The sequence below is a fragment of the Ochotona princeps genome, chromosome 5 (genome assembly GCF_030435755.1).
Source record: "Ochotona princeps isolate mOchPri1 chromosome 5, mOchPri1.hap1, whole genome shotgun sequence".
Classification (NCBI taxonomy): domain Eukaryota; kingdom Metazoa; phylum Chordata; class Mammalia; order Lagomorpha; family Ochotonidae; genus Ochotona; species Ochotona princeps.
Genome location: NC_080836.1, coordinates 12,247,277 through 12,263,689, shown reverse-complemented (window position 1 = coordinate 12,263,689; position 16,413 = coordinate 12,247,277). Strand labels below are relative to the sequence as shown.

Sequence of the window (16,413 nt, the reverse complement as noted above, 5' to 3'; positions counted from 1 at the left end):
CCCTCCTTAAAATCCTGAGTCAACCACAATGAGCTATGGAACCCGGAGTAAAAATAAAATCCCCTGGGGCCCAAAGGCAAACAGAGTTAAACCCAAGAGAAGTGTTCTGACATCAGATCACCAGAAGCAGATTGCGACTGCCACCTTGCAGCATGTGCTGCCGCGCATTGGTAGCTTTCATAACAATGTCACCTGAGTGGGTTGTTAGCATGCAGCCTTCAAAACCAAAAGCACCACATGGTGTAAGCACCCTGCAACTGCACGGGGACTCTGATTCTAAACTGCTGCATTTCCAAGCATCAAGTGCACCAGAAAAAGACCCTAAATTTAACACCCTCTTTTAAAAGAAAACGTTGTTTGAAAGACAGATTTATAGAGAGAGTAGTAAACACAGAAAGAGATCTTTCATCTGCTGATTCACTCCCCAAAGGGATGGTGCCAAGTCAAGCACAAATCTGGAACTCCTTCTGGGTCTCCCACACTGGTGGCAAAGGCCCAAGCACTTGTGCCGTCTTCTGCTGCCTTCCCAGGGGGCATGAGCAGGGAGCTGGATGGAAAGTGGAGCAGCTGGTCATATGGGATGTTGGTGTTGCAGGCAATGGCTTAATCCAGTGCCCCACAATGCTGGTGACTAGATTTAGTACCTTCTTTAGCACATTCTTTATTCTTCCAGGAAATATGTCTCAACAGCTGCAGGTCTCCTTAACAATAAATAGTAACACAATGCACATAAACTCCACCACAAAGGAAGGAATCTCTGAGGTTTGGTTTTCGTTGCCTTTGTGCTTCCAAGTAGGATGTGTAGGGCCAGCATTGTGGCACAGCAAATTAAACCTCTTCTTGCAAAGCCAATATCCCATATGGGCACTGTTTTGAGTCCTAAGTGGTCCATTTTTGATCCAGCTCCCTGCTGATGGCCTCTAAAAGCAGCAGAGGATGACCCAAGTGCTTGGGCCCTTGCACCCATGTGGGAGATCCAGAGAAGCACCGAGCTCCTGGTTATAGCCTGACACGGTCCTAGCCATTACAGCCATTTGGAGAGTGAATCCGTGGGTGGAAGATTCTGTGTGTCTCTAGTCATCTCTGTAACATTGCCTTCTGAGAAAGAACTGCATCTTTAAAAAAGAATAGAATGATGATAGACTTACGCCTATCCTAAATTTGGGATTGCCAGACTTCGTGTGGAAGGCTTTCAGTTATGATTTCCTTAGACCCCTTTATTTCCATTCCCAGTGATGATGATTATTGTTCTGTGGGAGACGATTCTAACACATCCTCTCCAAAACTTTATTGTTCTCCAAGGTGTACGTCAAAAGTGCAAAAGCTCCAGTAAGAAGTGGATAGTGGGGGGTGAGCACTGTGGTGCAGCAGCTTAAACCACTGCTCTGGATGCTACACATTCCACATCAGAATGCCAGTTCAAGTCCTGGCTTCTCTTCTTCCCATTCAGCTCCTTGCTAATGTTCCTGAAAAGCACATTAGCATTCAGAGTATGGCTGAAGTGCTTGAGTTGCTGCCACCTACATGGGAGACCAGGATGGAGCTCCTGGCTTCAGCCTGGCTCAGCCCTGACTTCGAATCCTTTGGGGGAGAGAGCCTGCAGATGGAAGATCTCCAAAAAATATCTCTGCGTGTGTGCATACATGTGTGTCTTCACTTCACCATTGAAATTATAGAAAAAATGATAGCCAAGTATCTGGTAGCTAAGGACCTACAGCTAAGTGCCCCAGTCCTGCACAACAGGGCTGTCAGCCAGTATGGATCACCAGAGGACAAACTGCCCCATGCTGAGGTCCTCTAAGGATGCTTCGGCACGACTAGCGATTAGCTTTGTAATTATTAGCACCTGTTCCAGATCATGCAAATGGGTCTGCTGAACAGGAGCTCAGCAGATGGATATTAACTGTTGGGACAGATGCTACTGCATTCTGAGGTTAGTCCTAAAACATCACAGAAAGCAGGTATCTCCACCCTCTTTGTTAAGACAGTGCCTCATGGGTAGCATTGCTGAGTAGACCGCAGCTGCACTGTGTCTCCTAACAGATAACCTGGGTCATTTCGGCCTGCACAGTCTCTGCCTACTGTCTGCCAAAGGTGATTTTCAGTTCCAGAGAAGATCCAGACACTGGTCCAGGTCTCTGTTCAAAAGAACTGGCTACAAACAGTCAGAAAAAAATCACCATTTTTTTTTTTTTTTAAAGAAAGCCATAGCTACAGATAGAGAGATCTTCCATCAACTAATTCACTCTCCATATGGCTGCATTGCTCGGGGCTGGACCAGGCCAAAGCCAGGGGCCAGGAACACCATTCAAGTCTACCACATGAGTAGCAGGGACCCAAGCACTGGAGCTATTTTCTGCTGCTTTTCCAGGTGGTTTTAGCAGAGAGCTGGCTCAGAAGCAGAGCTGGCACTCGTGTATGGAATGGAACCATTGCAGGTGGTGGCGTTACCCTCTGCTTGGGGTCAGTCTTTCATTAGGAAGATCACTGACATTTGTTAAATGTAGTAACTTTAGCTACCGGAAACCAACAGCCTAGCAATGCTCTGTTGGTCTGAATTTTTTTTCAGTGTCTCTTATTATGGTCTTAAAGAGCACAAGGAAAAACAATTATCAGTGGGGTCTTTTTTCAGAAAAGAAAGAGATCTAATATATTTTTATTTGAGAGGCAGAGCTACAGAGAGAGAAGCGATAGATCGTGCGTCCCCTGGTTTACTCCCTTAAATACCACAATGACTGGAGCTGGGCTGATCCAAGCCAGGAGCCAGGAGCTTCCTCTGGGTCTCCTACATGGGTGCAGGGACCCAAGGATTGAGACATCCTCCACTGTTTTCCAAGGTCATTAGCAGGAAGCTGAATCAGAAGTGGAGCAGACAGGACGGGAACTGGAACTGGCACCCATATAGGATGCTGACATCACAGGTGCAGGATTAGCCTACTATGCCATGGTGCCTGTCCCAGTGGGTTCTGTACACACAAGTATGTAAGCATACTCTAATATGCTCTAACATGTGATGGTGCATTTATTTTAGTAGATCATTGTTTTGACACACACATTTATTTCGGGGCAGGGGGGCAGTGTACAAACAGATTGAAAGTCAATGAGATGATTGGAAGGAATGTAAAAATAGGAGTGTCAAGTTATCAGCTTACATACGAATTTAACATCTGTTTTGAACTGTAGATTAGAAGAGTTTGAACGATTAAACACCCTCTCTAAGAAAGTGAATGCTCCCCCAGAAAAAGCCAACATACACAGGCACTTCTGCAGACCCCCAGCCAAGAAGCCGCCTCAGAAGATTAAGGTAAATGGGTGAGGTCCCCACCGCATGCCACCTGGGACCACAGAGCAGCCAGGTGACACAGTTTTGCAGCTGACGTCCCTCACAGGAGATCGAGTACCAGAACTTGAGGTTTCCAGCTGATCTATCAAATCCCTTTGCCGTGGCCACCGTTTTAAACCAAGAACCAGGAAAACTCAAGATCAAAGAATTACGAGAAGGTAACTGACAACCCGCTGGCAGATCAGGGATGGTGGCTGTTAGTGACATGGATTGTTGATGAACAACAAAATTTCCTCAAGACAGCTATTAGGCTCAGCCATGAGAAATGGGTCTGTTTCTCTCAGCCAGGGAGGCTGATTCAATTACTGATCTAATGGCAGTTTGCTTCCACTTGTAGTTTTGGACCAAGGCATTGAGATTTCCAAAACCAGACAGATGAAGGAGGCGCTGTTTGAACAGAAAGTCAGACAAGACGCTCATGAGGAAATGCAGAATCATCTCAAGTGGTGAGTCCGGAGCAGCCGCTTGCAGCCAGAGATGGGGTGGAGGACTGGATTTCTATTTCAGAGTGAGGATTCTCACGGGAATAAACAAACACAACCGAGCCACATGCTTTCCTTAATGCGACCCAACAATTCAGAACACAAGTGGATCACAAGCCTTATTGAATGGGGGCTCCTGCTTTCTGCTGCCCACACCCACCTCTGGCCCCAGGGGAAATCTGAGTGTCTTACACATCCCGGTTCTCACCCCAGCTCTTGTCACCACCCTCCCACCAGCAGCTCTTGTGGCCTGTTCCATTGGCCCCCAGAGGCCTTGTTGGAATACAGCCAGAGCATCACATGCATAGCTGTGTGTGCAGGTCTCCCATGGAGTTACAGACATGCCATTGAAGTGTGGACTGGGGTGGCCACCTGTGCTGCAGCCCCGCATCCGCACTTCCCAGACACAACAGGATACACTCTTACTTAAAAAAAAAAGTAAGACAGATTTATAGAGAAATGGTGAAAAAGATCTTCCACTCGCTGGTTTACTCCCCAAATGGCTGCAACAGCCAGAGCTGAGCTGATCCAAAGCCAGGAGCTTCTTCTGGGTTTCCCATGTGGGTGTAGCATCCCAAGGCTTTGGGCCACCCTCTACTGCCTTCTCAGGCCACAAGCAGGTTGCTGGATGGAAAGTGGAGCAGCTGAGACATGAACCGGTGCCAATATGGGATGCTGGTGCTTGCAAGGGGAAGATTAGCCAATTTAATTATTGTATCAGGCTCCACACACTCTAATCTTGAGGGGCTCCCAAGGTGTGCCTGTCTTCTGCTACTGCCCATGTGACTGGGGCACTGTAATCCACACACACACATCATATACACATGTGTACATATGCATACACACAAACACATGTATATGCATGTACACACACATGAATACAGCTGCATGTGCACAGGCAATGCACATGCACATGTACACACATGCACACTGACATCTGGTCTTCCTAAGCACCCTGAAGGCAAGCCGGGGACATGAGGAAGCCTCGCCTCTAGGCACTTGACCATGTAACGCTTAACAAGCACATTCTCTGGCATCCCCATTGTCACCTCCATGAGGTGTGCTGCCGAGGCATTCGCGTCACCTGAGAGCAGTCAGTACACATGCAGATTTATACCCCGGTGTCCCTGGACTCTGCTGCACCCCAAGCTTTCTGATTTGGGTCATCTGTCTCCCTGAGGCCCTGGGAACCAAGAGTCTGATTAAACGTCAGGACCTTGACATTTGGTTTTGCTGGCTCCTTAGTCTCCTTTTCCGATTCATTCCCCAAATGGATGCAATAGACAAAGCTGGATGAACCCAAAATCAGGAGTCTCTTGTATGGGTGCAGGGACCCAAGCGCTAGGACCATCTTCCACTACTTTCCCAGGCATGTTAGCAGTAGGAAGGTGGATACAAAGTGTAGCATCTGGGATTTGAACCAGTGCCCATAAGGGATGCGGCATCCAGGGCTGAAGCTTACCATGCTACACCACAATGCCGGTCCCTAAATGTATCTTTTAAACTCCATTTTCCCATGAGCTTTTTGATGTCTTATCTCATTTCAGAATCTGACAGAGATATTCTGGGTGGCTTCCGAAAGTTCTTGGTTTTTTGTTTTGTTTTGTTTTGTTTTGTTTTGTTTTGTTTTGTTTTGTTTTGTTTTCTCTCCAGGCAGGTGCATCTTGGTAAAGATCATATGTCCTTTAAACTAAGAAAAGACCTTACTGAGGAGCGACAGAAAGCATACAACAAGTACAAGGTAAGGATTCCTGCTGCACTTGGTCATGTGTGTTTCATATTTTAAAGATGTGAAATGCCAGCTCAGGAGAAGGAAAACTAATAGGTCAGTGCGGAGGAGAGCAGGCTGATGAGAACTGCAGTGGTTTTCCCCTAAGTCAAGGCTAGGTACACATGCCGTGAGAGACCTGCGCCCAGGATCACGAGGATTAGGATGCTTGAGAGGGCGTGGGTGATGCGGGATAGCCATGACATGTTATAAAGAAGACAGGAGTGTGAGGATGCAGGCAGAGGCGGATTCAGACATTTAGATTACAATTCTAGATGAACATGGGGTGGCCTTTTTTAAGATTTTTTTTTTTTTTTTGGAAAGACATTACAGAGAGAAGGAGAGACAGAGAGAAAGATCTCCTATCTGTTGGTTCACTCCCTAAGGGGCCACAACTACCAGAGCTGAGCCATTCTGAAGCCAAAAGGCAGCAGCTTCCTTCAGGTCTCCTACATGGGTTCAGGGTCCCAAGGAGTTGAGACATCCTTTGCTGTCCTTCCAGGCCACAGACAGGGAACCGGATGGGGAGTTGAGCAACCAGGACACGAACTGGCACCCATATGGGATCTTGGCACTTAAGGGGGAGGGGTTGGCAAATCGAGCCACTGTACTAGATACCATGGGGTGCCCTTGTATGTTCATTCACTGAAGGTACAATGAAGAGAGACCCAAAGGTGGAAAACTTGGGGAGAGCCAGACCCAAGCCACAGTCCCCTATCAGAGACACTCAGAGGGGTTGAGCAGAGAAAGGGAGGTAGGCTGCCCCCAGGAACACCTAGGCAGCAAACGTAGGTTCAGTGATGGGAACCATGGTGCTGAGCAACCCCATGGCCTTCCTATACTGCTGAAGGACTGATAGTTCCAGGCAAGGGAGAGGGCAGAGGATGCTCGGACCACCCAGGGCTGTAGTGTCTGAAGCCCAGGCCACATAGGGGCTTGGCTCTTGGCTGGGACTTGATGTCTTAGGAGTTTGGACTGGAGTGTAGGATACACAGCATTAGCACCTTGGCAGCAGCATAGGCCACAGTAGTGGTTACCTCAGCCCTGGAGGCTATGAACAGCTGACATGCACTGCTCACAATTCCCAGGGTCAGAAGGAGTCCAAGATCAAGGAGCTGGCAGTGCTGACTTTTTCCAGGGCAGGACCCTCAGCTTCCCAGATGGCCATCTTCCCACCATGTCCTTACATGGGCTTTGCTCTGTGTGTGTCTGAGTACAGATTTTCAGGGAGAAGAGGCCAGGAACAATTGGCCAGGGATGGGGATAATTAGTCCAGGGAAGGAACAGGTAGCCTTCCAGGCCCAAAACCATCACTCAACGTCAGCCGTCCAAGAAGTGGAAAAGAATCGCTGTGCACTAGGTGGTCGACCCCAAGGATGTTTATTTTAATTCCTTTCCAATGAAATTTGTCGCTGCAGACTCCTGTAGTTTCCTGGTGCCCTGACACCCCACTGGTGGACTTTGAATGCCTTGAAAGGAGGGAATTGAGTCCATGCTGCTGCTGCTGCTGCTGCTGTGTGTGTGTGTGTGTGTACTGCTCCCAGCTCCAACTTGCACAGCCAGATTTGCCCACTTGCTCCACTGCTGTCCACCAGTTCCTGGGATGGGGGGAGAATTGGACGCCCCTACGTTCCACTGTAACATTTTCTGCTGTTTGGCGAATCTCAGCTCGACAGAGGTGACCCTGTCCCGGATGAGGAGTTTCAGCGACTCAAGACGGAAGTGAGCCAGAAGCGGGTAGTGCATAGCCTGCAAGAGGTGGGTGACCTTGCCTTGCTCGAGATTTTACCATGGGCAGCTCTTTTGGTGCTTATTCTTGAACTGCTAAAAACACTTTGTGGGCAATCACTTCACCCAGACATCACTAACCCTTGATAACACACTAGAATTTTCAGATGGGCTTTTCTTTCCACCCCCTACCCAACCCTGGGTGGTGTATTTACAAGGAACGCATCAGAACTCGCCGCAGATGTGCCTCTCTCTAGAAGCTGAGACCGTCACATTCCCTGGCTTCTCCATTCTGCCCTTTCTCCACTCTCTCTTCCTTTTCTCTTGGCCTCTTTGCTGGCCCTCAAGAGTGGTATGAGGATGGCTAGGAGATCCATGGTCTTCCTCCAAACAGGTAGAAAGGATGCCAGACCGGAAGTCAAACCTGGGATATGCCAAGCTTCATGTCCTGATGAACCTCACAACATGACATGGGGACAGTGGTACCTCTTTCACCCAAATGCCCTCTGTCACTGATGCCTTCTGCTTAGAACTCCACCTTTTCGTCTCAACCATGAAAACACCTTTCTAACCTCCCCACCACCACTCTCTCCATTTTCTGCGCTGGGTTAGCCACACTGAATTTATCTTTCTCCCTTTTTCTCTCCCCCTTATTGAATCTGGCCACGGAGTCTCGCCAGGAGCTCTTACATACAAGGCCGCACTGGGCTTCAACCTTCATGTTCCACACTCAGCCAATCCAAGCAGTCTTTGTCCATCCTTTCCCCTCAATTCTGTATGCCATGCATTCTGTGGACTTGATCTTGAGTGATGTATTTTTTTCTTGGGTGGTCCCACATGCTTGCTCCCCAGCTAGACCATCCGTATCTTAGCCACCCAAATCTGGTCTCCCACTGTCGTTTCCCAACTCTAGCTGCAGAGCGTATAATACTAAGTACTCTAAAGGTGCTTAATAAATGCTTACCAAATAGCAGAGCACATACATAATGACTTCACTGAGGGTGAATGTCTTATTGGATCTGGAGTCCATGGCAATGCCAGGAGCTAACATTTAAACACACAATGTGCTTATATCCTATTTTCACAGAAACCCAAGGAATTCCATCCTGAATTTGACCCACTCATTAATAATACCTGGGTCAACAGATTTCGGGCACAAAGACGGTTTCAGCAGGCGGCACGCAAGGTGAGTCCCAGCTCCCAGCTGAAATGGAGATTTCTTCCATTATCAGTGCAAGCATCACAAATTGTCATAATTCATTTGTGGGATAGCCTGCATCCATCCCTGTTCCTTTTGCTGGCCAGCTAGTATTCCATTGTCTGTATCTATCACAGTTTCCTTAGGTATTTGTCGGTCAATGGCAATTTCAGTAGTTTCTATCTTTTAGCTTAGGCACAATTCTGCTGTGAATGCTGTACTACCCAAATTTTCAGCTCTCTTGAGTCTATGTGCTCCAGCATGGAACAGCTGGGTCACAGAGTCCCTCCCAAATGATGGGATTTTGATCTGTTGCTTTCTTAGAGAACACAACTTAGGCTCCCAAGAAGAGTTGTAAGGTCATGGCTCTGACATGTCCCCCACTTCAGTGGCTTCCTCACTCTCCCATTTCATTTCCTCACTCTTCATCAGGGTCAGATGAAGGCTCCTGAGCTTCACCTGCCAATCGATGGAGTAAGGAGACCCACTAAACCGTCCACAGTGTCACTTCCCCAGCTGTATATTGTACTGTATGTTTGTACTATATGTTGTCCAAATCCCTGTCTTCCCTCTTTTCTTTAATGTTTCTTTTTTTGAAATGCAGAGTCGCAGAGTCTTCCATCCACTGGTTCACTCCCCAAATGACTGGAACAGTTTGGGCTGGGTCAGGGTGAAGCCAGGAGCCAGAAGCCTTATCCAACCCTCCCAAGTGGGTGCAGGGGCACAGGGACTTGGACCATCTTCCACTGCTTTCCCAGGTGCATTAGTAGAGAGCTGGATGAGAAGTGGGTGTACCAGGACTCAAACTTGTGCCCGTCTGGGATGCCGGCAGTATAGAAGGAGGCTTAATCTGAAAACCTCTTCCCTGGGAGGTGGGGCCACATTTCCAGAAGGTGGAGTGTGGTGGTTCAGAACCAGTTCCTAGAAGCCAGGCCTCTGCCCTCTACCCTTGAGCCTACCTGTCATGACCCTTCTGATCCTGACCAGTGATGTCACCTCTGTGCTCCGGCTTGCTCCTCTAGACCCTGGGAGGAACTATGAAGGGCTGTCTCCTGGGGTAGGTGTGTGGATGGCATGAGTGAGCAGAGTGGTATGGGGCAGACAGGCTGGCTTTGCAGGTGGACTCTCAGTCTGCACCCAGCATACCCACTGCAGCCAGGGACCACCTCCTCAACCAAGCTCCAGTGCCCCTCCTGGGTTCTACCTGGATGGTTTCTGTGATGGGCAGGGAGGGGGCAGCCCCCAAGAGGCTTAGCGTACTGGGCAGTGGCAGCATAAGGCTGTGTTCTATGGGAGGAAGGCACAGCCTCAGAGAGCAGGCATATACCAGTGGGAGTCTGGCTGGCCAGGTTGCCACAGGTGGGCCAACTCCACAACCCGCAACAAATGTGTTGAGCGTTTATGGGGTCGATTCTGCATGCTGGCTCCACATGGTCCTCATGTGCCATAGCAAGGACCATTAGTCCTAAGTGTCAATGTGAAAGGTCTCAAAAAGAAAAAAAAAAAACTGTCCTTGGAAACAGAATTGAAAATCAAATTATCCTGGTGCCAAACAGTTTGGAAATCCATGCATATATGGGTTCTTCAGAAAGCTCATGAAAATGTATCTTTTCAAAAACTGCATGGACTGAATTTTTGTTTTTGTTTCTTGCAACAAAATGAACTTAGCTGGACTTCTACTTTCCACACACTTTTTGAAGTCCCCTCCCGTGTCCCCAGCCCAATGACTTCCTGTCCTCTCCCCAGCTTTAACCACAGCCCAGGTCCCCAGACTCTCCCCACCCAGACCACAACCAAGACCAGACCAAATGGTCCCCTTGCTTCCAGGCCCCACCCAACCACCTCAATAGCATTTGCAAAACTTTAAAAAAACAACACCCTCCCCTTCTGGAAGCTTCCAATGGCTTCCAATGGGAAATGCACAGATGTACTCAGGCTGCCACAGTGTGCTTGTTCCACTTTCCCTTAAGCACCTGCCCTAGAGCTCCTGCACCAGGCTCTGGTCCTCAGAACCCTCTGCTCAAGACCTGTACCCTCATCATCTGGGTCAGATCTCACCTCTCCGAGAGCCTCTCCCCAAAGCCCTACATCATTTGCACCTAAGTGGGCAGACCCTTCTCGCTGGTTCTAGCCCTCCCAGGCCCCTCTTCACGCCTCTGTTCTGGTTTGGTTTGCTCCATGCCTGTTTACCCTATTTAGCCATCCAGGTGCTTGCTGCAGGTGCTGGTGCAGGGTGACTCCGCTGTGTGTCTGGTGTCTTGTTCAGCACTGAGCATGGGGGAGCTGCTTAATAATGCAAAAGGGGCCCTCCAGAAGACCATGGAACAGCGCATGCTAAGGAAACCCAACGCTGTGTGGTTCCAAAGGGTCACACACCCAGACAAACCTTTGAATGCCATTTTGCTATGAGCTCTTCTTTTTTTTAATAAAAAAATTCTATTTTTATTGAAAATCAGATTTACAGAAGGAAGAGAGACAGAGAGGAAAATCTTCCATCCACTGTTTCACTCCCCCAAATGGCCACAATGATAGGAGCTGAGCCAATCTGAAGACAGGAGCCAAGAGCTTCTTCTGGGTCTCCCATGTGGGTGCATGGTTCCAAAGACTTGGGCCATGCTCCACTGCTTTCTCAGGCCACAAACAGGTAGTTGTATGTAAAGTGGAGCAGTTGGGACATGAACCGGCACCCACATGGGATCCCGGTGCTTGAGTCATGTACTGGGCCCATAAGTTGTTTTTTAAGCCTACACTTGCTTATACCACAGGAAGCAGTATGAGTCCCTGAACACACAATGCCTTCAGTTGCAACTCTGTGAGCAGGAGGCACTCTCCTGCAGTCCTAGTCCTGTGAGCACAAAGCTCAGGGGCATGAAGGAGGCACTGCCCTCTCTCTCACAACACTGCTGCGACAGAATCATTTGTGTCACTTGGCCTTTGCCTCCAAAAATAGGACAGCGGAAGTGTGTCCATTCAGCTCAATCCAGAAGAGACGAAGGTAGAATGAGTCACTCTTTCCATCCTGGAATTAGGAGAAAAGCAGCTCTCATAAATTGAGTGGTGACAAGGCCAGACAACAGCTTGTTCTTTTGTTGTTGTCTCAGACCTTGAAGTCCTCAAGGTTAGGTCCTGAGCAGCCCACTGTCAGTCTCCTGGTAACTTCTTAGAGCAGTGATCCAGGCCCTTTCATTGTGATCAGAAGACAGAAAAGAGATACTTGGGGTGAGGGCCAACATAAGCATCCACCCACCCATGATGGAAAGTCATTGTTCGCCATTCCAGGTGATGGTTCAGCGACGCCTGTTGGCCATGCTAGCAGCTATTCGTGAGATGGTCACAGAGAACATGGTGAGAAAGCTCAATAAGAAAAAGCAGTCTCTGGAGAAAGGTAACGTACACGGCCCCAAGAGGGACATCCACACACATTAGCAGGGAGCGAGATAAGAACTGGAGTACTCGGGACTCAAACCAGCGCCCATATGGGATGTCTGCACTGCAGCCAGCAGCTTAACTTGCTGTGCCATAGCACCGGCCCCCTATGCCTGATTTTTTCATAAATGTTTTTCCTGAGGTTTTGAAGACCAATCAAATGCATGATTTCAAAATGCCTTACAGCACAATAAAACTTATATTCAATGCATTTCTCCACATACTTTTGGAAGCCCACCTCCCGTGTGTGTGTGTGTGTGTGTGTGTATGAAGATGAATATTCTTTTTGACTTGGCATGGGGTAGAATGCAACTAAAGATATGTTTTCTTTTCTTTTCTTTTTAAATTTCGTTTTACGACACAGTTTCATAGGCTCTGGGATTCCCCCAATCCCTCCCCAAATCCTCCCCCCAAGATGGATTCCTCCACCTTGTTGCAGTATTGTAGTTCAAATCCAATCATAATTCCTTCATTGCAAGCATGCACCATGCATAGAGTCCAGCATCTTATTGTCCAGATAAATTCAACAGTTTCTTGGGGAGACCATCTCTGGTCTGAAAGTAGAGCTGGCAGAATATCATCCCATCCAATGAAAAACCGCAACATAACATCAACAACAGTTTACAACATTATGGAGTTAATTGACATGGTATTGAGTGACCAGTATGTTAGAAAATGCAAGTTCTTAACCACATCCTGTGACTATTCTTTTTGACTTGGCATGGGGTAGCATGCAACTAAAGATGATGTTTTCACAGCAAAATACCCGAACCATTCCCTAAGAGACTGTTTTGCTTTTTCACCTAAAGACAGGAATCCCCCCAAGAGCCTGCCGGGCTCGGGCCAGGATGATTACTGCAGTCGCTTCTCAGTGTCACCCCAGCAGGTGCTGCCCTTCGCCTTTCCATCCTACAGCCCCACTGAGGACTCCAACGAGCTGGTGGGTGCCGCGGGGCTGGGCACTGTCACCGGGTTATCGGGCAGTCATTTGTAAAAGCCCTACCTACCTGCTATCTGGAGACAGACCTGGGCCCAGGGGAACTAGAAATCAAGGATCCCGGCTGCTTTTGGCCTTGTACCTGCTACACAGACACCTCCATGGGGCTCCCTGGTAGCCTGAGCTGGGTGCTTTCCAGCCAGGCCCCAGCATGAGCCCTAAGCCGTACCACCCGCTGCTTGGCAACTGGGCTCAGGAGGACTGGCGAGGCTGAGGGGGCAGGCTCTACTCTACTGCTAGGTTTGAGGCTGGCTTACCAGGGAAAGAGTGCAGGCCCAGAATCTTACAATCTGACCCTCCAGGTTCACAATTCCACTTCACCTCCTCTCCCCACACCCTTCTCTCTGTCTCTCTCACTCTCTTTTTCTCTGTCCCCCCATGTAACAGTTTATCCTTTCTCCTTCTCACAAAAATAATAAACCCTTCCATTGCATTTACCATACAGCAAGCAGTGTCTTACCATTTAGTCGTCACGAAATCTGTAAGATAAATTCGTCCTTTTACTGATGAGGTCACTGAGGCAGAAAATCCAAAGAGCAGTCATCGTAAAGTATGCCTCAAGTTCACCCAGGGAGTAATAAAAGCTGTGCTTAAATCCTACCCACAAGTGCAAAAGATTTGTTTCCTTTGAAAGAAAAACAGACTTGCCGTTGGTGTCCTTTTGGTATTAAGTTTGCGGTTTACTCCCTCCAAGAATTGTGGGGCTGAACTGACAACTTGCGGGTGTTGTTTTCTGCATCAAAGGATTAAATTATTTAAAGGTGTCAGAGTATGCCGATGCTAGGGTATAATCAGCCCGTGATTTCCATGTGATAATAAATACCTGCCACTCCGTAATTAAGACCCAATGCAATGCGCGCCCACTTCACGTGGTGTTTCACTTCACACAATCAAGACTCCCCCATTGGTCAGGGTTGCTGGAAATGGCAGCATTCAGCATAGTTGTCTGCCAAGAGAGAACTCGCGAACGCCTGTGATAAACGATACGATGCCCTATCCTCCACATGTAGCACCTGCAAAGCCGGGAGCTATCTCAGAATTGCTGGCATGATGCCCCATGGCATCTGCATGGCAGTGTCCCCAGCTCACTAGGGGAACGTGCTATTTGAGGGCCCACCTACTCCAGGGATCCTGGAGGTGGTTTCTTAGCACGCAGGAAGTATCTTTAGGGAGCTCTCAGGGCATGGTGCTGGAGGCAAAGCAGAAGGAGTGTGATGGGACAGAGAAACAGGGCTGCCCCTGAGGGGCGCTTGTATAGAAATGTTCATGGAGTCTTTCCACCAGATGTAGCGGGGACAGACGCATGGCCACTTCCGCTCGGCGTCAATGACCTGCCACCTTTGGATGTGTCTTTTGATTTTCCTATTTTAGGCTCCTGATGGCCTGGGACCAGTTCCAATTAAGTCCTATGAGATTCAAATCAAGCAGAGTTACTCCTTCTTCAATCTGCAGGTGAGCTCCATGACATAGTATCAATTCATTGGATTGCTTCAGAAGGGAACAACCCTGTTGAATTGGATTGCATCAGCATGCTAGTTTGATCCTCTTGGTGGATTATGCCGTGTGTGTGTGTGTACATGTGTGTGTCCACTATTATTTTATAAAGTGTGGGAGGTGCCAAAGACTCTTATTTCCAAAGTGGATATTTGGTGAGTCTACCATTTATTACACACACGTAAAGCTGGCTAGCCAATATACATTAGACACATCAAGAAAAAATTGAGGTGAAAGTGTGGGAGAGTTGTTCAGCCTTGCTTGAAGTCCATGTGAGTTTCTATTGGTGTCCATCCCACCAAGGCCAATGCCAGTAATGCCCATCTCTCAGCACCAGATGGCTCTGTGACTGAGACATCCCCAAAGCCAGCCAATGGGTCACCTGGCATCTTCTTTCACCCTCAGGTTCCTCAGCTGTACAAAATCAAGAACTACCAGCCCTTCTCTGTCCACCAGGCTTACACAAGCTACAGGTCACAGAAGCTTGCCCGGCCCCTGAAGCAGGGAGCTGAGGTAGGAGGTCCCTAGCCATGGGAGCACCTACCCACCCCAAGTCCACCACCTGTCCCTTCCTGTCCTGGTTCTGCAAACCCCCTGACGCTCATGGTTCTTGTTCAGGACGAAGCCACCACTGTCATAGCCCTTCCCAAGCAGGGCTGTCCAGCCCAGCCTTCCAGCACAGACGCCATTTTGAGAATGAAGCCGCCCGAGACCTTGGCCATGTCTGTGGAGTATGACCCACTCTACGTTTTTGTAAGTAACGACCAGTAGAAGTCTTGTGTTATTTGTTCGCCTGTTTCATCCGTTACTCTACAAGAAGCAGAACTGTTCATTGGGGTGTATGTGTTCCCTTTGGAAGCTTTCAGTGGTATATCACAGCTGTGAAATGGCTTGCCAGGGATTTGCTGTTTGGAAGAGATCAGCCTTTCTATGTGTTTACCATTTCCACATTTTAAAAAAAGATTTATCGGTTTTACTTGAACATCAGAGTTACACAGAAAGATCATCCATCCTCTGGTTCACTGACCAAATGACCATAATGGCCAGAACTGAATCAGTCCGAAGAAAGGAGCCAAAAGCTCCTTCTGGGCCTCCCATGCAGGTGCAAGGTCCCAAGGCATTGGGCAGACCTCGGCTGCTTTCCCAGGGAGCAGGCAGGGAGCTGGATGGGAAGCGGGGCTGCCAGGTTATGAACTGGTGCCCATATGGAATGCTAGTGCTGCAGGGAAAGGAATAACCTCTAAGCCACTGTGCCAGCCACTCCTCATTTGTTTTTATCATTCCAGCCTTATAATCTTTCTTAATTATATCTAATATGCAAATTATAGGCCAAAACAGAAATTGAAAGAGAAACTAGAAGGTTGGTCTTAGCTGGATGAAAATAAAAGCCCGTGGCCCCAGCGCAATCACAAAACGGTTAAAGTCCTCACCTTGAACTTGCCAGGATCCCATATGGACCCCGGTTCTAATCCCGGCAGCCCTGCTTCCCATCCAACTCCCTGCTTGTGGCCTAGAAAAGCAGTCAAGGATGGCCCAAAGCTTTGGCACCTGCACCTGTGTGGGAGACCTAGAAGAAGCTCTGGGCTCCTAGCTTTGGATTGGCTCAGCTCCAACCATTGCAGCTCACTTGGGGAGTGAATCATGGGATGGAAGATCTTCCTCTCTGTCTCTCCTCCTCTCTGTATATCCACCTTTCCAATAAAAATAAATAAATCTTTAAAAAACAATAAAAAAGTAAAAGTTGGTGAAAATTTGTAGGAAACTTACAATCAGATCTGCAGCAATTTCATGGAAGATGCATCTTATTTAAAAAAATAAAAAATAAGGCCTGGATTCCAGCCTTGGTTTTTTGTTTGTTTGCTTGTTTTCATCAACATACTCATCCTAATCCATTATAACATAGTTGAACAGGTCCTATTTTCTGACTCTCAAAAGGACAAGACATCAGTTAAAAGGCACCTCCTTCACTGAAGTAGA

General features: G+C 48.2%; 1 protein-coding gene across 3 annotated transcripts in view; it reads left to right on the top strand.

Annotated features, from left to right (window-relative positions):
• The window catches only part of CFAP221 (cilia and flagella associated protein 221), a 71,947-nt gene that overhangs the window by 36,775 nt on the left and 18,759 nt on the right, over positions 1–16,413 (top strand). For all 3 annotated transcript variants that reach the window (XM_058664394.1, XM_058664396.1, XM_058664395.1), the window contains 11 exons: positions 3,184–3,304; positions 3,390–3,501; positions 3,681–3,789; positions 5,479–5,566; positions 7,262–7,351; positions 8,409–8,507; positions 11,799–11,904; positions 12,755–12,885; positions 14,314–14,394; positions 14,842–14,949; positions 15,055–15,189. In XM_058664394.1, coding sequence (XP_058520377.1) covers positions 3,184–3,304; positions 3,390–3,501; positions 3,681–3,789; positions 5,479–5,566; positions 7,262–7,351; positions 8,409–8,507; positions 11,799–11,904; positions 12,755–12,885; positions 14,314–14,394; positions 14,842–14,949; positions 15,055–15,189 — 1,180 coding nt within the window. The remainder of the gene's footprint in view (positions 1–3,183; positions 3,305–3,389; positions 3,502–3,680; positions 3,790–5,478; positions 5,567–7,261; positions 7,352–8,408; positions 8,508–11,798; positions 11,905–12,754; positions 12,886–14,313; positions 14,395–14,841; positions 14,950–15,054; positions 15,190–16,413) is intronic.